This window comes from Pelobates fuscus, chromosome 7, assembly GCF_036172605.1.
Source record: "Pelobates fuscus isolate aPelFus1 chromosome 7, aPelFus1.pri, whole genome shotgun sequence".
Lineage (NCBI taxonomy): Eukaryota > Metazoa > Chordata > Amphibia > Anura > Pelobatidae > Pelobates > Pelobates fuscus.
The window spans coordinates 56989690-57013923 of record NC_086323.1 but is presented as its reverse complement, the minus strand read 5'-3'; the positions used below and the strand labels follow the sequence as shown (position 1 = coordinate 57013923).

At 38.9% G+C, this 24234-nt stretch overlaps 1 protein-coding gene across 1 annotated transcript in view; it reads right to left on the bottom strand.

The window, feature by feature from the left end:
* ACBD6 (acyl-CoA binding domain containing 6) overlaps positions 1 to 24234 on the bottom strand; it is a 53573-nt gene that overhangs the window by 14324 nt on the left and 15015 nt on the right. Inside the window, exons 4-6 of the mRNA XM_063428311.1 lie at positions 13878 to 13966; positions 11800 to 11905; positions 10494 to 10583 (exon numbers count right to left, since the gene is read on the bottom strand). Coding sequence (XP_063284381.1) covers positions 10494 to 10583; positions 11800 to 11905; positions 13878 to 13966 — 285 coding nt within the window. The remainder of the gene's footprint in view (positions 1 to 10493; positions 10584 to 11799; positions 11906 to 13877; positions 13967 to 24234) is intronic.

The following is a 24234-nucleotide window of genomic DNA, read 5'->3' as shown; positions in this document are numbered from 1 at the left end:
TCTTATGTGAATCTGTTGGATCTGTAACTCAACTGAAGCGCAGATAATCAGCCTGCGTTTTTTGGGTGGCTTTGATTTTAGCAAAGCTTTTCGCGATAAATTGCAATGGGTTAGAATTGGGGGCATAGAGGGAGACTATTGTGAAAAAATATTGGTGGAGCAATCCAAAGATGATCAAGAGATGGCCTGTTTTGTTGGTGTACTTTGCATCTAGCATGAGTGACTAGTCTTTATGCCAGAGTATCGATAGACTGCAACTCTTAGATGGTGAGTAGGCATGATGAGGGTAAAGGATGGGGGGGAGGGAGGGTAATGACAGTTTTGGTAAATATTTTTGCAAAAACTAGTTTCTTGGACACAGAAAATAGAGGCGCCAGTTTTTTTGTTTTGTTTTTGTTTGTTTTTAAGTCGTGGAGGAGCAGACTTCTTTTGTGTGGGGTATTAAGACCCCTGCAATTAACAGAGTAAACCAAACTGTAGCCATATTAGTGGATACATGAAGTGCAGTCATTGTCATAGTCTTGAGATGTGACCAGTCCACGCTGCAGGATACCATGGACCAAGGGAGCAAAATAAAATAAAAATGGCTTTCAGATGGGTAGGAGAAGGCCATAATGGCACGACAACATGGTCGTTGGGAGAAGAGCGAAAGTGGGCTCCAGATTGTGGGAACCAGACATTTGGAAATGTCTTGAAACATAAGAGGTATAAGATGAACAAAAACATAACTTAACTAATACATGCAGTGTATGACTCTTTTTAGAGGGTATCATGTCCAGTATAATAGAATCTGTAGGCAGACATGATAACAGTATTTGTAGGGTAAGATGCTTAAATTTAATGCCAGCTTAGGCCAGAGGTAGATCATATGTGGGCCTGTAAGAGAGTAATGAGGGGAATTCTGTTGTGATGAAAATATTACACCTCAACGTTGTAGATTGCTAGCAGGGTGTAATAGTGCTATAAACTGGGTTCAATGCCTCATTGCAAGCATTAGGTCCAGAATAACAGCGGTGTATACAATTATTACTGCATACTGTTGGTTTATGAGAACCAACTATAGAGTGGTCAGCAAGTGTAGGGTAGAGTGTGTAACTGGAATGTCAGAATAGGCCAAGGTTAGGCCTAATTTATATAATAATAATAAAAAAAAACATTCCTAAAGGCTATAGTTACATATTTATGCAGTAACACTAAGTACAGGAGCCCTGGTGGGCTTCACCTGGTGGAGGTCCTGCCATGTTACACCAAGAGCCTAGTGAGGTAACCCAAGTGCTATGCCACCCTGTAGGCATGAATAGACTGGGTGACCCGAGCAAGCTCCTTTCGTCTCACAATCATGGCGAACAATAAATTGGATAACAAGGATAGACTGGTGAAGGGGTCTGGTATGAGCTTCAAGATCATAGAAGACTCACTAGAACATCTTGGACTGAGTCTTTCGGCAGGTCTCGAGGCTTGGGGATTCTATGAGCCCTATCAATACGCCACTCTGTTACATGTAGAGCAAGTACTAGAAGTTTAAACAGGGATGTCAAAAGGTCATGAAGGCCCTCGTGGAAGACAGATTCAGGGATCCCACAGATTCTTATGTTTTTCTTGTGGGATCTCTCGTCTGCAACAGCCACTGGCATTCGGATTCTGGTGCACGTTGTTACGTGCACTCTAGTTTCCAATGAATGAGGTCTGTCCTTTCTCCCCCAGGGTCTGGTTGTCGTAGTGCACTGCACCAAACAGCATCTCCTCATAGAGATGCATTCAATCAATGCATTTATATGAAGAATGTTAATCGTCTCTATGCAGAGAGTGCAGATGCAGAATGTGAGTGCTGCACATTATGCAGCATTGACCCAGGAAGCACCTCTCGTGGTAGTCTGAGTGACTCCCACTAGAGATGTCCCTAGGCAGCAATGTAAACACTGCCTTTTCTCTAAAATGTCTGCATGGGCATACTATACACACCAGAACAACTACATTAAGCTGTAGTTCTTCTGATGACTTTAGTGTCCCTTTAACCCCTTAAGGACCAAACTTCTGGAATAAAAGGGAATCATGACATGTCACACATATCATGTGTCCTTAAGGGGTTAAAGGTTACTTGGAGTGTGGCCCTGGTCCTGCAACATTTTATGACTTCTTTTTTGGGGGGTGAAAAGGTGGTCAGATGGTTGAGAAAGAATCTCAGACTCACATGCAGTGCACAATTGAGGGGAGGACATAACATTTGGTTGCCCTGTTGCCCCCACACATGTTCTTGTTTGGGTTGCAGCTAACCCTTTCAGCAACATACACAGACTCCAAGCAAAATGTAGACATTTCTCGCCAACGGGTAGGTTGGTGAGTAGGTAGTGAGATTAGGACACCCCTCTCCTTTTAATACTAGTGAGCAAACTGTAACCTGCAGACGATACGAATATTAATTATTTGTAAATATAAACCATGAAGACTTCTTAATTAAACATACTTAATACTAGTAAAAGTAAATACAAGTAATACAGTTAATCCAACTTGTGGCAGGTCTTTCTTTGGCCTTGTGGAGGCACTGTAATGTTCCACTGGTTTATTGTGCTTCGAAGGCATATTGCGGAGTCTCTGTGCTGAGGGGACACTGTTGGTGGTAAAAGGTAGCTGTACTGCAAGATCAACAAGCTGTTAAATAGTCATTATGGCCCAGTATTGCACAAAGCTAGGGAGACATTTGTCTGCTCCCTACAGTGTCCAGGACATGCTCCCTCAGAAATTATTTTTTTAAGCCAGAAACCGCTTGTTAGACCCCCAAAAAATATGTGACAGGGGAGGTTCAATAATTTGGATTTCCCAAATTGCATGCACAATGTCAATTTCCAAAGGTTTAGCATTATCAAAACAATTTACGGCTTAGTAAAAATCAGAATCTACTTCAGTACCATAGTACTAATAAATATTAGAAGAAATATGTTTTTTTGTTTTTTTTAAATATATTTCAAATACTAAAAATAATGCAACATTTAACATTAATCTGTAATGGTCATTCCATTAGAAGCCACAAAAAAAGAAATCTGGAGTAAAAAAAATGAATAAGGATTTTCACATCAATATATTCTCATCCAAGAAGCAAAATGTGCAGGCAGGCTCAATAAATGGATTGTTAAATGGTACAATATAATATTTTAATGCATGGGAGGATTTTTTTTTGGAGGAGGGTTTATTGAAAAATGAAAAACCATTATATTAAATGCACACATTTATTGAAGAACACTTGGATAACAAGTTCAGATAGGTTTAAAAATATGATCTGTGCAAAGTGTAAGGCGTATGTAGCAGCAGCCCATTTAAGCATGTTTAGGTGAGTGCAACCACTCCCCCCCCCCATGTTTTTTATATATATATATATATATATATATATATATATATATACATACACATACATATACATATACATACACACACACACACACGTCATCTTTGATCATGTGGATCTAATTTTTACGCTCCACGGCAGAAAGATTTGGTTTATCAAAACGATTTTCTTAAAAACTTAAATTTCGGGTCCTTTGACACTTGCCCGTGTGGCAGTTTGGCTTGTGTGAATATGGTCTATTAAAATATTTCGATAAACAATTCGCACAATCAAAAAGTGTACAGCAGTTTCCAGCTTAAAACAAGAAAATTGTCAATAAACATTGTCAATTTTTTTTTTTTTTAAAGTGTACAGCAAAATACACACACACAATATCAATATTATGTATTTGTTTTGCAGTACACTTATATGGCACATATTCCAGACATTTAGCTCACAGTCTGCAAGAAAATGTAATAAAAAAATTGAAGAAAAAAAATAAAAATCTTTATTTATAAATTATATATATTTAAATAGACAATCTATGTAGATTTTTTTTTTTTTTTTACTCAATCTGTGAATAAAATAAAAAAAAAGGCCAAAACTCTGAATTCCGAAACAAACAAACATGTGCTAGTGGTTTGCTCGGTTATTCGTCAGTAAGGCGCGTCAGAGATACAGAATTCAAGGAACCGCCAATTCATGTGCATTTTTTTTCTTTTTCTTTTATGGACAGGAGTGGATGTGCAGAAAGACATGGATCAGTAAGTTTATCTAAAGCTCTTTTAAACTTTTGCATACGCAAGTCATCTGATAAAACTGAGGCATTCATTAAAAAAAGCTTCTTAGATCACATTTTTCAAGGTTGAATCTCTTCAGGGAGACACAATGACAAAAATGTTGATCCTGAATATATTGGGAATATCAAGAGTGTTGATGGAAACAGTGTTTCTACATTCTAATTCTTTGAGTGCTGCCGGGCAAGTCAAGTACCCAAATGTTTGAAACTGGATAAGGAGATCAAATGTATAAAAAAAAACAAAAAACATAGAAAATGGAAAAACACCAAAAATTTGTAGAAACACACACACACAAAAATATAAATAACTTGACCACAAACCTTAAATCACTTCCCTTCTCAGATCTAAATCCAGGGCACCGAGTGGGGGCCTAGGATCTGTGAGATGAGGAATAGGACAGGTGGGTCCTGAGAAGAGCAGACTGCAGCTTTTTTAAATACATACAGAAATAATTAAAATCTAAGGGGTTTAGAAGGGTTAATCTGCTTTGTATAATCTGAAGCATAAAGCCAGCACAATCGCAGCTCAGGACCGGCTGTGCCATATCAGAGGCGGGAGCAGAGCGGGTGGGGGAAGATAAAGGGTGTGCAGAGGATTAGAAGAGCCTGGAGAAAGGCAGGGAGGCCTATTAGTGCTCACATATTAGCAGTGAGATTAAGTGGAGGGTTAAATGCTGTCACTGGTAAAGCAAAGTGTTTGGACGAGAAGGTGGTTTGAGTGTAGGTACAGGGGAAAGGATGTATTCTGAGTATAGGCACAGTGCAATGGAGATCAGAAGGTATACAGCTAAGTAGGATGTGGGGGGGGGGGGGGGAGTGGGTACTGCCTCCTACTTAGGAGTTTCTGCATCAGGTTGAAGGGTCAAGCGGAGAATAACTTTCATTCTGTGGCAGCAGAGTGCTCAGGGTTTGCTGATGGAATCATGGAAATTGGATTGCACCCATTTACCGTTCTGAAGTAAAGGACTGTATTCATCCTATTATGGGGACATTGCAAGATCTCTTCCATTACTCTCCCTCAGCCCCCACACAGGTTCTTGTTTGGGTTGCAGAAAACCCTTTCAGTAACATACACAGACTCCAAGCAAAATGTAGACATTTCTCTCCAACTGGTAGGTTGGTGAGTAGGTAGAGAGGTTAGAACACCCCTCTCCTTTCAATACTAGTGAGCAAACCGTATCCTGCAGACGATATTAATAATAATGATCTGTAAATATGAACCGTGAAGACTTCTTAATAAAACATACTTGATACTAGCACAATTCCTGCATTAAAATGCCTGGGATAGAGAAACCGGATTACAGGTAGACCACTGCCGTCATACACAGTAAATCCAATTTGCATTACACACAAACAGGCCACCTGATATATTTTTACTTGTTGGGCTTTTTTTTTCTACCTCTACATCAGTGAAGGCAGTTAGTAACAAAGTTATTGTTTGTATAGATTATAGATCAGGTACGGGATGCTGGGGAGCATTCAGCTACTGAGGAACTACAACTCCTATGATCCTTTGGTTGGCCAGTCAAAGGCTGACCAATTGTTTAGGAAAATAAATGTGCTTCTATACAGTAATGGAGGTGCTGCAAGAGGAGCATGGGTAACACTGCACTGATTTTCTAATATTAACTTTTTGGATCACTGGAATCTGATTGGGCTTAAATGCACTATAACCATTTAATCTTATTGAATTGGTTATAGTCCTCGGGTACTGCCCCTCCATTTAGTGTTAAAAAAACATTTTCAGCACGGTGATAGGCTGAAAGTGGTAACCTGACAGCCTCAGCCGCCCATTACAGATAAGGCTAACACTCCCTCATTAGCCCAAGCAGCACAAGGGGGGTGGGCTGCTGGGTACGGTTTAGCATTAAAACATAAAAAAATGGTTTCACGCTGAATGGAAGGGCAGCGCCAGGGGATTCCAGACACTAACCAGTTCACAGAGCTGAAGCAGTTACAGTGCCTACAGTGTCCCTTTAATGGTTTGTAGAGGGCACGTTGTAATGCACTGTATTGTAGTGCATAATCAACCTTTGGCACTCACTATTCTCATGATGCTCTGCTAACTGGACAACTAGATGAACATCAGAGATACAGTCCACAAGAGCTAGATGGCCATACACAAGTCATTATTACTGCATTATTATTCAGACATTAGTTTACTATCAAACTGAAGGCTATGCCACATCTGTATGCAATATATGCATTCAAGAGCTCATGGAAAAAGAAAGCTACAGCGATAAAAGTGCAGAAAAGGGATAGGGGTTGAACTACAAATTCACGTGTGTCATGTCTGTGCAGGATACCTACCTCTAATAACCATGTATAAAAATAATAAATAAAAAGAAAAAAGTGCTGATGGTTTTACGAAGCTCTTGTGGAGTGTCACAGTGCCTGTTTTGCAATTGCCTGTTAATCCTCTCAGAGGGTTTCCTAATCTGCCTGTGAGATGTCAGAACAGAGCTCACAGAGGAGGAAAGCACAAGGAGCTGCAATGGTTATTGGAGTGAGGGTCTGTACTAAAAGGATCAGGAGGTGCTGGCTGAAGAGGGGAGGAGGGGGGAGTACTGGGGATAAAGCTGGAGGTCTAATCAAATCAGCTGAGAACGCTGCAGTCTCTCAGCAGTAACCTTGCCAATCAGAGAGGCAGCGGAAACATGCCTAAGCACACTAATCCCAGGGTGTCCTTCAACCCACCCAAATCACACAGCAACCCCAGTGTGCCTTTAATTCACACAATTTCATGCTATCTTTATAGATCCAATACAAGCAGTACAATTTATTGCACCTTGTGCTTCCGGAGGCATAGAACCGGTTAACCTGCCTCTATTAACCATGTCACACTACAAATTCCAGTAACCGTAAATGCGTAATCTTCTATACACACGCTCACATAGAAGGTGACATTACCAAACCGTGGCACACGGGACAGCTTTATCATACAGGGAGAGTGTGGCCTCCCACCTGTAGGTCTAGCTCTGCCTGACTGCATGCTGTGAAGGTAGATGGGAAGTGGCATGCAGTCCCGGAGAGACATTTATGGTTATTGATCTGTGGTGAGAGCAGTGGGGAGGGGGAGATTTCTGCCCTCAATTAACTTATGAATCTGAATCCGATACAGCCAGAGCTCTGACCTCGTAGCTTACTCTGCCTGCACGCATTACAGTTACCAAGAACCCCTCCCGGACATTACCCTATCTGAAAAACAGACTTATATCCTGACTGATAGCCGGCCTGTGGCATCACTCACATACTGCCAATACCAATTTACTTGACTAATATGACATCACGTATCTGTATAAGAACAGATGCCAGGCTGTGTGGGGGTCTTTCCTAATATTTAGTGAATCATGCCATGCTAGCCTTCAATATACATCAGTCAACATATAATTAGCTTGACCTTTTTTATATCATACTTACCAATTACTAGTGTAAATCTACATAAAATACACAGAGAAAAGGCCTCGATATGAGAACCTTTATAGAAAGCTGCCTATATATTGCACGGGAATTTCTCTGCAATGCCAGCACAATCAACAGATAGTTACCACTGTGTCCACTGGCACCAGGCATTTATAATTATAAAATGTGTGTATTCAGGAGCATGAGGCTGTGGGCATCTGTCTGTGTACATAGGAGCAGATTGCAGGGTGTATATCTCTCTCTTTATATCTATCTGTGTGTGTACATAGGGGCAGATTGCAGTGTGTGTATATCTCTCTTTCTATATATCTGTGTGTGTACATAGGAGCAGATTGCAGTGTCTCTCTCTCTTTATATCTATATGTGTGTGTACATAGGGGCAGATTGCAGTGTGTAGATCTCTCTCTCTCTTTATATCTATCTGTGTGTACATAGGAGCAGATTGCAGTGTATATCTCTCTCTCTTTATATCTATCTGTGTGTACATAGGGGCAGATTGCAGTGTGTGTATATCTCTCTTTCTATATATCTGTGTGTGTACATAGGAGCAGATTGCAGTGTGTATATCTCTCTTTATATCTATCAGTATGTGTACATAGGAGCAGATTGCAGTGTCTCTCTCTACATAGGAGCAGATTGCAGTGTCTCTCTCTACATAGGAGCAGATTGCAGTGTGTATATATCTCTCTCTCTTTATATATATATCTTTATATATATATCTGTACATAGGAGCAGATTGCAGTGTGTATATCACTCTCTTTATATATATGTGTATGTGCATTATATTTCTATGAAAGTCAGTATAAATTCATACATAGAGGGCAATAGAGATATAGTCCATGCAGAGATGCTGGTGCTGTTTAAACGCACATAAAAAGTGAATATATCCATCCACACAGTGCAGTGTAGGAGTGCATATGTGCATATAAGCCTGTGTAAGCATGGATGTGTATAGGTTGCAGTGTGAAAGACGAATGAATCATTAAAAAAAAAAAAAAAAAAAAAAGTAAATGGAATAGGTATGCATACATATGCCTTATATATAAACATATATAACCCATTCATTTTAATGATGGACCATCACTGAAAATAAATAAATAATTTGTTTAGACGCTCTCATGATTGCCTGCTTGGGATAGTGGAAGTAGCTCAATTTTCCAGTGTGGGCCCACAGGTTGGGAACTACAGTTTACAGATTGTAAACTCATCGGAGCAGTGGGCCTGGTTAATGTGCGCATGACTTGTATGTAAATGAGCTGTGTAATATATAACCTCATGTAACTAATCAGCAAATATTTCATCCGAGTTTGGCCTTTCATGAAGCGTTTAAATCATACAAGGGTTTTATTCACCGAACATTGAGTGGGCTTATTCACTAAAGTGAGAAATTAAAGATCAAAATAGCCAAACTGGAAAAACAAAATTCTCTAAGTCCGCTGTGCTTTCAGTTCAGCTAATCTGGTCTTAAATTTAAAATTCACTTTGAAAAATTCTAAATGTGGTACATAAAAGTGTCAATTGCATCTACTGACACATGTTGGCTATTCCAGCCTGACTTTCAAAATCAATATATTTTAATTCAATACAATTCAGTATATTTAACATACAGAATCCAGCACACTCACTGAACACCAGCTTCAAAGCTCACAAAATGTAATTATATATATGTATATATTTTAGAAACACCTGACCGTGGCAAAAATATTGAGGAGATTTAGTGGTACAATATTTGATTACACATTGCATAAGCCAACCTCAACGCCAATGTACACCAATGAGTGCAGCCTTCCGGGATAGATGGATAGATAGATATATACACGCACACTATTGCTTAGGTAAAGGCACTATTATCTCATACACTAGGAGATTTGTAAAAAAAAAATATATATATATATTTTGCCCGAATGGGCATTTTGCTGCAGTGTTCATTTTACGATTGGCATTGAATATGTTAAGGGAGCAAGTAGCGCCGAGAGCTGAAGGTCTCAGTGCGCAGGACGTCTCAATGTCTCAACTGCAGGTTGTTGTCAGTAATGAGATGGATTTGGCAATGGATTGAGCGCTCAATAATAATGTTGTTTGTGAGAATCTGTCCCAATGGAGACGCTCACTCTGCTATTTATTATCTCTGGATTGTCTTCCACTGAGAGCTTCTACCCCCCTCCCAACTTCCATCTACTCTTTGGTTTCCTCCACACTAATGCATATTAGGGTATATTCGCTAAACAGCGAAATCTAACAAATTAAAAATCTAACTGTAAAAGTCAAGCATAGCACTGGCTAGAGCAGTGTTGGAAACACTTTATAGTTCAGCTGTTTTGGCAATTCCATTTTTCACCTCTCTACAATTAAAATTTAATAAACAAACCTCACTGTTTATAAAATCTTTTGGTCGTGTTTTAAATTGGTGGCTTCAAGACTTAAACTATTTAAACTTAAATAATACAACTAGAAATGGCTTTAGATCTTTTTCCATTTGTTTTAGTTCCTGTTATCCAACCAAATGTTGTAAACTTCAGTTATCTTTTAGTTATGAATCCACAAGTGAATCAGTGCATTATCAGATTGCATAGCAGATATACAATTTATGGTCGATATCTTGGCTATTTAGTATACTTCAAATATTTCCATGAGGCCTGCTGCCATTACATTATGACTGTATATCCAGAGATACTGACTTATTAATGTTATCCTTTGGTGTATATGTTAAAATGTTATAAGAAAAAAAAGCCACTCCATTCATTTTGGGGCAATATTCTGTTGGTTTTTATGTATGTCATGCTCAAAGCCTGTTCTGTTCATTTTTTCACGTGAGTTTGTGTCTGTGTGTTTTTTTACTTCTGTACATCAGGTATATCCCTTTCCACACCCAAGTAGCTTTCCAATACCTTCATGCACTATATTTAGTGGATTCTTGTTGGACGCAGATACATTTTCTCTCCTGATTCTTACCTGCATATTAATGTGAGCATTATGAAATAGAAGAACTGACACTAGCTCCCCGAGGCCCCGATCGCAAGCCCAGTGCAGGAGGCTTCGTCCCTACAAATGAAAAAAACAGCAGGTTACAGCAGATTCACTCTAAGAATGTGTATCTACCTACTTTGAACGAAATGGTAATTTGCACAAATATGGAGCACCTAACCACCAATTCTAGATTCAACAAGAGCAACATGCCTGATTTTCAGAGCAAGTATTTAACTGGGTGTTAAATACTTTAATGCCTCAAATCACTTGGTCTATACATTGTTGGTCTACTCTAAACAATCTTGGTCACACAATATCTTGGATATAAGTTTATCAACTCAGCTGTGAACACAGAATATTAGTGGACATCTTCCATACCATACTGGTAGCAGAATTATGTATGGAAAAAAGCAGCAACTAACTAAAAATACCAACTCACTGAAATACATGAAATTTAATACTACAATGTTAATAGACTCGTTACAGCATATGCCAGAGATTTCACTACAAGTCAGTTTCGGAAAATGTAATTGTAATGTAGAAAAACGTTTTTAAGAACATGCAGCTACAACAGGCATCATTAAATGCACAGTCTTTACATCCTTTGGTGTATTAACCCTTAAAGACCAGGGTTAGGTAAATGCATTGTTAAACGAGAGTCCTGATATGTTGCTCACTTGCAAAGGGTTAGGTGGGGGGATGATCAGATACTGGGTAGCTGAGTGCATTGCACAGACCTTTAGTAATACTATGACTGTCAAAAGAATGGTGTACCATCCGCACAGGAGTAAATTCCCTGTGTCTCGGACTTTGAATTGGTAATTACAGTCCCATTCTAATACACTCTGTGAGCGAGCCATACTGACAGACGTAGAGGAGGGGGCATCTAGAAGTGCAGGAACACGCAGTCCAAGTGGCAAGTCAAAGGAACAAGATATAGAACAAAAATATGCTGGTTGCAAGCAGAATATGGACAGGTTTAACGTTAGTAAAATAAAAAGGCGAAACACCTAGTTTTATTTAATACAATATGCCTAATATGTCAAGACACACATCAAATGTGGTTACCTCGAGCTGCATTTTCATAGGAACAGTTATTGCACTGGTCAAAACCACAGTAATGCCAAGAGCCATCAAATACATTGCAAATTGTTGGTAAACCAGATGGGATGATGTTTAAGGATGAGGAAGTGAATGTAAAAAACACTTTCATTGGGTAGAAAATGCAGGCTGATAAACAGAGAGAGTTTACGAGACCGGCATGGCATGGAAATGAGACCTAGTCACCCACCTCCTCATCTGCTACGTTAACGTCAATAGCCCCAGTAGCCAAAGCTTGAGAGACTCGTGTGATGTCATTTTCTCTGCAGTAATCAAATATGTTCTTATCTTCCTCCCTAATAAGTAAGAGGAAAAAAGAGTGTTAGCAGTAAGCCCACAATGTTATATACATAGTTAAGGAAAAGTAGATTGCAGAATGTTCAGTAAGACCCAAGTACAGAGAAATTGTTGTGTAGGACATGTACAAAAATAATTTGTTAAAGATATGCATATAAAATTTAAAGTCAGTTTTCGTTAGCGCACAGATTTCATGAAGCGTTCTACTGTAAATCATTTTTATTTCACAATCAAAGACAGTAAATGAAATATACATTAACGAAGAGGGGATTGGACAGAGATTAGGTTTGGAAATAAACGGGCAGACAACGGCAAGGTTAAGTAGTGGCCCTCACACAACTTCATCCTCTTGGGAGCTAGTCACATCACCTGTAATTATTCTTGGTCTTTAATCAGCCGGTGCTCTGCGGCACTCAGGGGCCAAGAGCAGCAAAAGCTCATTAAGAGCAGCGTCCGCACCCCTCCGTTGTGCACTGAGCTTTTAATTGCTTAGTGTTATTAGGCAGCAGTGCGAGAGGGATCATTTTCATAAGAATGGGGTAGAACGGGCAGAGGGGGGCTGGAGTCCCCAAGGTGTGCAGCACACACATACCCTGCGCTCATGCAATTATTCACACCAGCTGAGCTGCTCTATGGCTGCATGATCTCAGTGCTGAACACATTGCAGGAGGTATGGGGGGAATGTTACCATAGGGGATATTGAGGCACACTCATTGCCAAGTTGAAAAGGAAGTATGTGTGGTTCACAGATTTCTTTGCTTCTTAACTACAGTTGTCTGCTTCAGAGTTTATAATGGCGTATCTTATTTTAGTAAATGTGAGCCTCAGATGTGGAGACCAGTTTTACTGAACTTTATGAGATCAAGGTAAAAGCAGTTAAATCTGAGGTCCTCCTTTAACCCCTTAAGGACACATGACGTGTGACATGTCATGATTCCCTTTTATTCCAGAAGTTTGGTCCTTAAGGGGTTAAGCTCTCGGTTACAGATATTCAGTATAATATTAGTGACATAGGTCTTGTGTACCCTATGCACACAACAAGTCACTATGATGCTTGCACATGCTGTGCAGGATCACACACAAGGCAGCCAATTTTAAAACTTCCATAAAGAGATTAGGAAAAACTCAATGTTGGCAGCAAATATAAGAAATTGGTATAAACTGGTATAAAAAAACCAAGACTAAAAGGGCTTGGAGTAACTTTATCTCACAGTGTACCATTAACACATGAGCATTTCCTGCTGTAGTGTTATGTTTCGCATTGTGTAGCCACATTAGTGTGTCTAAAATTCTAAATGGACCCAGTAGGGATCACTTGAATGAAGAATTGTACTGTTTTGGGGAACCAGAATGCAAAATTATTAACATATAGTGTAACGCACAAATGTGAAAGTTGTGTATTACACTATAATGCACAACTTTAGCATTTCAAAGGTAAATAACCGAATACAGAACAAAGGTAATTCAATTACAGATTCAGATTGTGCACATGACAAATCCAACATGTGTGTGCCCATGTCTGTGGATGATATGGAATCTGCAAGTCTGTGCACATTTCTTTAAAAGCAAAAGTCTAACTGCCTGACCACACAGACTGACCCTGTGATACTTTATGCCCAAACAGTCCATTTATCTGGCAGAGTAACTAATCAATTACAGAGCCCATCAATCATCGTTGGTGGAACTAGTCGGGCCTGAGATGAGAGGAGAGGACAGATGGCTGCACGAGTGAGTAGGATTAATTCAATTCTGATAGATTACTGCAAAGCCTCATGGGATAGAGGAGAGCAAGAGGCATAGTGGAATGTGGGAGACCTGTGACGTGGAGAGAATTAAGGAACTATAGAAAAAAAAAATACATATAATATATAAGGAAGCTGTGATGAGATCAAATGCAGAGAAAACACAATACACAAAAGACAAATTTGGAAATGGGTTAGATCATCTAAGGAGAGTCTTTACGATCATTACCTAATAGTCTCTTGAGCATGGTAAAGACAGCTGACTACAGGACCTCCAAATGTTTGCGTTCTTACATCTTCAACATTTTCCTCCAGTGCCTGGTATAACAAAGAAAAATAAAAGTAATCCCATGAAAAGGGCTGCTAAAAGAACATAAACAGAATAACAATTACTGACAATACCCAACTCTCCCTCTGCATTTATCCTCAAGTAGTTGCAAAACTTCAGGCTTTCAATATCTACTCACAGGAGCACAGGTGGACCTGTCAACGAATTACATTAGGGATTGATCGATATTGATTTTTTTTTCGAGCTGATACCGATCATCTGTGAACTTTCAGGCCGATAACTTACCGATACCGATATTCCCATAGGAAAGCATTGAATAATGCGTTTTCTATGGGGAAATCCTAATGCGCGCTCGACTATTTCCGCACACGCATATTAGGCCCCCCCCCCGCGGGGAAGGAGCCTAAGCAGCGCTGGACCCAGAACAGGTAAGTGACAGAAGGGGTTATTAACCCCTTATTCACCATGGGGGGGGGGGGGGGGGGGAGAGGGGTGCGCTATAGTGCCAGGAAAACGAGTTTGCTTTCCTAAGATGGCACTATAGTTTCCCTTTAATTTGGACTATGTGCTGCCAGTGCCAAGTTAACCCATTGGCCATAATGCAGAAAAACATGTGTCCACCATCTCATCTTCTCTGTATGATTTGTATGATGACCATTTCTCAGCTCATTTTAATTAATATTTCTCCCAGCAGCAGCATATATCCAGTACCAAGGGGGGCTTGTTATTATCAATTGTATAGTGCCAATATATTACCCAATACAATACCCAGGGCTTTATTATCATTTGTATAGTGCTAGTATACTACCCACTCCCAGTGCTTTATTATCATTTTATAGTGCCAATATACTACCAAGGGCTTTAAAATAGTTTATAACATAGTTCCAATATGTACCCAGAGCTTTATTATCATAAAGTGCCATCCACCACACCACCACCCCCCTCACTGACTACCAGGGGCTTTATTATCATTTATAAGATAGTGCCAATATATACCCAGAGATTTATCATCATATAGTGCCATATACACCACCACCCCCCTCAGTGACTACCAAGGGCTTTATTATCATTTATAAGATGGTGCCAATATATACCCAAAGCTTTACTATCATATAGTGCCATCCACCACCCTCACTGACTACCAAGGGCTTTATTATCATTTATAAGATAGTGCCAATATATACCCAGAACTTTATCATCATATAGTGCCATATACACCACCACCCCCACCAACTGAGAAACTTGGTTTATTGGAGTAAAGAAATTTACCTTTTACAGACCAGAAGGATACAATTGGCAAACCAAGTGGCTCAAAAGCGGCATAGCAGACTAGACGGCAGCCAGAAAGCACTACTTCAGACCCGGGTCTCCAGTTCCTCTCTAAAAGTATTGTGATTCGCACGCCTTGTTTTGTCGCGCGGAGTGTTGTCACGGTAACCGACGGGAACGCTTTGACAGCCAGGGTTTGTGAAACATGAGACTTGGAGAGGACGACAGATTGAGCGCGCGCTGGACTCATTATCGGCAAGATTATAGGCTGATACCGATAATTTTAAAAACCCTGAATATCGTCCGATAAGATCGTCAAAACCAATAATCGGTCGATCCCTTAATTACATTATTATTATTTATATAGCGACATCAGATTCCGTAGCGCTATCAGATTCCGTAGATCGATGATCCACTTGTGAAAACCAGAAATGTTTGGAGATGCTTGGGGACAAGCATGGACAAATAATATCCTAAATCAGTCTTGACAGCTCTCACTACAAATTATTGAAGGCCACCAAATCCAAATAAGGGCAACATATCTCCAACGTATAGAATAATTCCCTTTGGTTTAGGGATCATGCCAAGTAACACAACATCATCCAAATTCCCTGGGACTAGTTTTAACATTGTTGAATTATTTGGCAAAGGACCAGTATATGCAACCAGATCCCTCCATCTTAATGAAGTGGTCAGAGAGGGGGGAGGGCGGGGAGTGGCCCAGGAGTTTTAGTCCTGCAATGTAAAACACTGATGTTTATTAGATACAGCACGTTTTTCATTGCAGGGCTAAACACACATCTAGTGGCTACCTTCCTGAATTGGTTCTTCAATCAATGATTCTGATATTGATCATTTGCTTGGACAGTGGCGATATTTTGATGTTCATGCACGTCCCCAATTCTTCTCTGCTAGAAGCATTAGATTGGACGAGTGCAACAATTAAATCTGGGTAAAGATATCCTCAAAATGTGAATTCTTCACAAAAGTTCAAGCCATGTAGGAAGAGACAGGAAGCCCTTCCATTCCATTGTAGATCAGAAAAAACCTGTACCAAATTATCATTTGGAGCAAAAATGGTTACCAACATGGCTTACTTACCAGCCGATACAAATGCTACATGTATTAACTACTAGTGGCCAAGTCACAAGGCACTCCATTCTTCAGTTTACAGATAATTCTGCAGATTTTTATGTACATCCTCATCACTTCTGACATCTCACGCTCTGTTTTGTTCAGCTTCTCTAGACATGCTACTTATGGTCTAATGTAAATTTTTTTTTTTCCATTGCCCTATCTTATTCTGGCTTACGTCAGCTACAGGGACATGCAATAAGCCACTTGTTCAAGTTCCGAGTGGTATTAATGTCCAGCAGATGTCCTGCATTTTTCTACACCTGACCTACAACCAGCAGACAAATTGATTCTTTATCAGCAATCAATGACTGGATGCAGCTTGAGCACTTCAAATTTAATATGATTAAGGAGGATTGTTTTACTCCCTCCCAAATCATATTGATCAGTGTACAGACACCAAAATTATACCGAATGAAATACATATATTATTTCATGCATGTGTGTGTGTGTGATATGCATTAACAAAACAAAAAACAAAACAAAAAAACAGCCAAATGTATTACATCAAACTCCGTTCCTTAAGGAGCAGCTTAGACATTGTTAAACTAGGTTTGTAAACATTAAAAAGTGCAAACACTGTCAGGGTTATTCACAAAACTGAGAATTGTTGGGAATTCTCCCAAATTGTTAGTGAATAACTAATACTCTTGTATGCATGTCCAAATGTGCAGTTACAATTGTTATCTGTAATTTTGTAGGGCAAGGCAACAACGTGAATCCAAGAATCCTAAAAAAAAATGAAAGCTGCAACAAGGCATACATGACCCCGGGCTCTCTGAGACTGACTGGGAACTGCATATCTAGGCTGTAGCCTCTAATGCAATTTCAAAGACAAAGAAAGGTGAAGTGTTTGCTAGAAACATGCCATCTCTCTGTGTTCTAGAGACATCTGTAAAACAATCAACATTTGTTCTTGTGGTTTATTATTGTCCCAACTCCCCCTTCCCATAATGAAGTAGACACTTAACACACCAAAATAAGAAATATTGAGATATATCAAAATCTGATGTGTGCTTACCTCCTAGACATGAGCTGTTCGAGCATATTACTTAAAGAGTTACTCCCACCACCATGACCACTTAGTAATTTGAAGTGGTCATTATGGTAGAAGCCTGATTGTGCAGTGGATCTCTATGAGATGCCTGTGATTGGGCTAGAAGTTAGGATGCGTTGCTGTAAGTTAGACAAGTTTAAAATCTTCTTTTCAGATAGTTAATCAGGAGGAAGGCCTACTAGTAAGGCCCCATATGGTACTGTCTATTAAACAAAATATATTTTTTAGGTTTGGACTAACAATTAAGTTTTTTTTTTTTTGTTTGTTCGGGGGGGGGTGGGGGTGGAGGATAAAAGAAAATGTGACAACTGAATTTTTTTTTTAAATAATTTTTTAAATAAAAGTTGAAATGAATAACAGTAGTCTATTTGGTGGGTAATTCGTTTTCGAGTTGCCTAACCAGTAGCCCTATTTTTCTCTATATTTCCAGGGGTTATGCCCCAGTGTATCCTATAACCACCACAACACTGGTGGATGGATTTAATCCATTTCCTTCCAGTGTTGTTCTTTCTCTGATATCTGGCACATCTTGGAAGCCATATCAATATTTCCACAGTTTATTTGTTCTCTGTAGCATAGCCTGCTGGTATAGCTATGATTCTACCCCATTAGGTCCTTATTTTTAAAATTGAATTTAAAGTTTAAATTTAATTGCACTTGTATATTCACACCTTGTTTTTTCCTCAAGAGGGATTATTAAAGAGTTTTTTGTTTTTTGGCTACCTGCATGTAAGAATCCCCCTAGTGGGTATCTGCAGTATAAGCCTTTTGTTCAACATAAGGATAACAAGGTCTATTTGGTGGGTAATTAGTTTTCGAGTTGCCTAACCAGTAGCCCTATTTTTCTCAACAGTAGATATCAATTTCCATTTCACTGATCATGCTATACTTTGCAATATTTTTATAATGACCACTGACCGTCCAACTACCTCACACAAATCAAAAACTGTTTGCAATTAGCAAACAAAACGATCCTTTTAAAAGGCACTGGTTGATCAAGGTCTGCAAATAAGAAATATAGTGTGGCTTATCACATGACCAGAAATAGCCAATTTTAATTGATCAAACTAGTAATCAGCTGGGTTAGCAAAGGAAAGGGAGCTTATATGGGAAGGATGAAAAGTGTGTAGTAACAGGGAGGCAGTGAGGTGAGAAACTTAACTGGGAAGTATGGGCAATGAGAGAAAAGAAAAAGTGTTCATCTGGTAATTGCTTCGAGAGAACATAATGAAAAATGGTCTTGAGCACTTTTAGAGCCATTATCTGGTAACAGAGGACGCAAAACCGAAATCAATAAAACATAGATATGAATATAGCTAACCTGGAAAATACTTCTATCTATTTTTGCCCAGTTTGGTAAACCTGGCTTACCCCAATTAACAATTTATGAAAGGCTCATTAAGAATGGAACCCCAATATCGGCCATCATTTACCCATTAAGGCCATCCCTGCATTTTGCCACACCTATGTTTGTGCCTTGGCAGTACTACAACCAAAAATATTTTTGCTTTGCTCAGTTTTATACGAACAAGCTGGCTCCCCTAGCTCCCTGTCTGGAAATCTGTCAGACACTAATTGACTGTGACAGGACTTAGTACATAGAGAATCAGATATAAGAGGCTTGTTAGTGTCTGCAGTAAATGCAGTCCCTTCCCGTCTTCTTATGTAGACAAAAACAGGTGGTAGCAAATAACGTACAGCCAGAAGCACAACTAGGGCAAAGGCTTATGGAGAAATTATTAGGATGTTTAAGCTGTCCACAGATGGGTCACGTATTGAAGATGTTTAAAAAACAAACAAAAAAATTAATAAAGAAAAAATAAATAAAAAAAAAAGAAAAATAAGCCAGCAACATGTTTTTATTTGTTTATATAATGCATCAGCACTTTTAGTTTCTCTTTTCAATAAAAACAATACCGTTTATTGTACAGTAGCAATCTGTGTTTTCCTCGCAGATAGAGTATATCAGCACTCGATACATAATGCCTTTTTCATGAAACGAAATTCCATATCGTTTCAGTACTGTGTGTTTAAAGTTTCACAAACTTTGATTAAAAGAAACGGATTGTGTTTTAGCCCTCAAATACTCGAGGATGTCACTGTCCCAATTACATTGTACTGTACAGCACAAACTTTATGGAAAAACTGCCGTCCAGCCAATTAGTACTGTCCATTAGGAACGAGAAGAAAGTCTTTTTTTCTTCTTTTTTCAAAACCACACTATATTACTCTGGTAGATTAATTATGTCATAAAAACCTCACACATATACGTTTATATACATTTATTTTTTGTTAACAAACATAATACTTTAAACTAGGCCAATTTCACAGCGAGTACATATAAACAGATCTTGATTGTCCAACACATTGTTAACCCCTTAAGGACCAAACTGCTGGAATAAAAGGGAATCATGACATGTCAAACATGTCATGTGTCCTTAAGGGGTTAAAGGACTATGTCACATTTAAACCTCCAAGCTGTAGCAAGTAGCAATGCAGAGATGATTAATTACATTATGAATGTATTTAAATAGGTAATTTGGGTAGTAGCCACAACTCATGGCAACAGTGCTAAACAAGGTTGCAATTGATTCTCGCTGCCTAACATAATACATGAAACTAAATAAAATAACATTATTTTGAGATAAATATATATATATAGGTCTTGTATCATTTCGTTCAGAACTTAGTAGGAAATATGAGTGCTTTAAGTTGATTTTATCAGATACACAATGAGGAGGCAGTGAACACGATCTAACTAAAACAAAATCCCTTCTTATGCATAATGCAGGATTAAACCAAGTGACGAGTAGAACATAGAATAAGGTAAAACCTCATGTTTACTTGAAACAAATATAGATCCAGCCCAATAAATGAGGACTGATGTCTTCCCAAATGCTTACCTTACTGGGGGCAGCCATCTTGACCTGATTTGCAGGATTACTACTCCCTATTAATGTATTCCACCTCTTGGGTGGCATAGTATGCATCCTGGTAGCTAAGACGCAGGACGGAAAAGAGGAAAAATAATCTCTGGACTGGCAAATGAACAATTACTAGCATTATCTACCTGAAAGCAAACAACGCACACAAAAAAACCCAAAGGCAAGTGTGGAGTTTTGCAGACGTACAATAGTCAAGAAAGGAAAAAAAGAAAGAATAGAAAAGAAACGAAAAATAACAGTTTCTAAAGATACATTTAACAAGAAGAAAAATTACAAAAGGCTAAACACTAGCAACTTTCAAAAAAAAAAAAAAATACACATACTTTTTCCATTTCTACGAGAAGACTCTAATTCTCTTTTTGGAATGCATTTTCTGCTGAAACAAACACATGTAAATAGCATTCCAAAAGAAAAGCATTGACTGCCACTTTCTGGTGTTGCATTGTTATTATTGAATTAGGTTTTTATGCAGGCTAGCTAAGTATGACACGGGTACCGATCGCTCTATAAAATCAGCTTTCTTCCTCAAGTTAGAAACTTGACTAGTACAATGTTTAAGAAGACGCACCACGCATTAACAATGACAGCTAGCACCATATTTCAAGTGTCCATCTGCAGCAGGACGACGGTGCAATAAATAAAGCAGGGCTGTAAATTCCCAGTAAACGGGACATAAAAAGCAGCCTAGTCAGGTGAACAAGCACTAGCCAAGAATATGACAGCAAACAAGAGCACGTCAGCACACACAGGACTTTTTAGTTTTTTTTACCTCTAGTATATATGTTAGCAATCAGAGTGGGCTTTTAAAGAAGCAAATACCGCCATGATATTTGATGTTGCTGGACATCAATTATTAAAAAAATAAAAATAAAATTTATACTCCTATTGCAAGAACTATCCTCTCAAACCACATCACTAATCACCAGTACATAAATTTGTCCGCGTAAAGGGACATTTGGTTGTAGTGGTGATGGTGCAAGGAGGCTCTGCATGCTGTCCCACTGTTTTTTGTCAAGCAGTTTGTAAGGTGTTTAAAAATGGAGGATTCACAGCAGCCAAAGCACATCTGTGTAGGACATACTGACAACAAGGTATGTAGCACAAATAAAGGATTCCTTTAAAATGTGAGTTGCAGTGATGGACTGGTTTCTTTATGCCTACCACTAGCTGAGAGAGAGAGAGAGAGAGAGAGAGAGAGAAATACAATAAAGCTGTGCAGTCTCTACAGACATCCCTTGTGACAGATGTTACTAAATGGCGTTCTTATTTTATGCAAATGTACGTCTGCTCAAATCTCTCATTTACATACCTGAATACTAGAAGCCAGGAGCTTGCCAATAAACTAGCTCTTGGAATCATATCTACAGGTTGGATGTAAAGAGCATAGAAAAAGGGGGCAGCGTGTAACTCCTTACGTGCCAAGGACATCACTACACAAGCACTCAATGCCAGTAAATATACTGCAGTCTAATCTGTTAATGGACACCTAGGAAGATGGTTATACCAAACCACTAGTACAAGCAGAGAGAGATCTACCGCTTGTGCATCTTAGAGGAACATCTTGTACAAAAATTAATATAGGGCCAAAAAGTGACCACAGGCAAATGTTAAGAGCATATTACACTGCATGTATAAAATTTAGTAGTATTGCCGCCAACACAACGTATAGATGAAATCTCATGGTTTTAAAATGAGAGACACACTACATTTTAGAGAAAGAGGAGTCCAATTTAAATTTGCCAAAGAAACACCAACAAAGAATGAACAAAACCTTTCAGCTCGCCCTATGGGATGGGACGCACACAGAAGCATATCAATTAGACCTGTGATCACTTGTGCCATTGAAGAATAAAACAAATCAATGAACATATCATGGCCCATTCTCTAATGGCAGTCCAGATCTAAAAACACCAGGCTCTGTCCAGGGTGGAGATTAGTCAAGGACAGCTTGCAAAGTAGGATGAAGCAGACATTATTGCCCTATGATCAAGAGTGATATTGCTACTTGGATATGTTTCAGGTAAACATTCTAAAATTCTTATCTAAATAAAGCTGGCTTATAGATATGATATTTTTCTCTTTTTAATTGCATAACTTACATCTAGGAACCGGAAAACCAATTTAACATGGTTCCTAAACCTTTTGTGTTGAGAACATTGTACATTTTGGCATAATATTCTAAATAGTTATAATTCTGCCCAATTTAAAAAAAATATTGTTTTGATATCAATATACAAAATATTGCATTACTGAAGTAGGTTTAGGTGATTTTTCCTTATGACAGATCCAAAATAACAATGTGGAGGCATTGGAACAGGCTTACAAACAGGAGAGCAACTAAAACAGCAACTGGACAGCTAGCCAATAACTGATGTGTAGGAAATTAAGCTGCAGTGCCCTTTGGCTAACTTTTTAACAGACATTAACGCGTACATTTTGTGATAGTATAGGGTAATCACTGTGTTCTGCCCAGATATTTAAACAACCTCAACTCAAAACTCATCTAATGAGGTTAGAAATAAAAATTTTGGGTCTAAGTCCTATTTTTGTTTTAGAGAATCCTTAAAATAACAAGTTTTCTGGACAAAACTATGTCTGCATTTAAAGACGAACACTCTAATTCTATTTAAAGGAGCATACCTTACACCTGTGGACTAAACCACCTAAACCACGTTCCCCTTATACAGTGTACAGAGTGCTTGGTTCTTTGGTTTTAGAATGAATTGCACACCCCCCATTACTGTCATCATTGGCCAACTCCTTTCCCCCCTCCCTCTTTGCTTTGATTTGTATTCCTACCATGCTGACACCAAACCCATAATTCAATTAGTTGGAGAGCAATGGATCCCCCAGGAGAAGCGTTCTCCTGGCCCAAATCCCTGCATTTCTGTAGCAGATGACAGAAGTAGGGGGGAGGGGGGGGGGAAAACCGCCCCAGCAAAGGATTAAAGGATGCAATGACAAGGAAGGTATGGCAGTGGTGTTGTGTGTATGTGCGTGGGAGGGGGTGTGCATCAAACACAAACAGCCCACTTCCCATATCAGGTTTTGCTAGTTCCATAGGGAAGGAGGGAAATGATGTGCACAAACCAGAGATGAGCAGTTAACAAAACACACAGAGACAACTTACTCCCTCTGCAACCATAACACATTAATTTACAAACTGCTCCCTTGGGCAACAAGAGTGAAGTATCAATGCTAAAAGGGAAGGGGGGGTGAGGGGTAGCAGCAGATGGCTTAAACTTGTGTAGGATCGTTTTCTGGATTAAAGAGCAGTGTGATCAGAGCCATTGCGTATCAAGAGGACAAGCTGAGCCACATCCTATTTGGGCTATAAAAGTCAAGCCTAGCTATTTCTTACATCACACGGGAGTCTCTCTCTGAAAAAAAGATAAATAGGCAATACCTTGACTTGGAAACTAGCAAAAAGAGCTTGCAAACACAATACAAAAAAAGAAAAAATTAACACGAATCACACATGCTGTATAGAAATGCTTAGAATATGGGTTAAGCAAACATAATTTAACTTGTTGCTTATAAGAGATGTGGTTGTATAGCTGTACAATTTTTTTTACTGTAAATTCAAGATGAAAACTGCTTATACTATTTTTTTTAATACAGGATTCAATTGTTTTAGATTATTGTTTAGATAGAATGTTGCTTTTAACATGATGATTAATTAGGTCATATAAGGATCTTTGTACTATGATGCCAATTGACAGTTTTTCCTCCCCCAAACATTAAATAACCAGTCAGACTAAATGAAAAGACAAGTCTTCCCAGCATAGTTTGGCACATTAACCAATTAGTCCTCCACGGTGTAACAAAATCAATCAATTATTACCAATGATTGCAGGGTCAAGGGTTAAAGCAACATACTGCACTTCAGAGA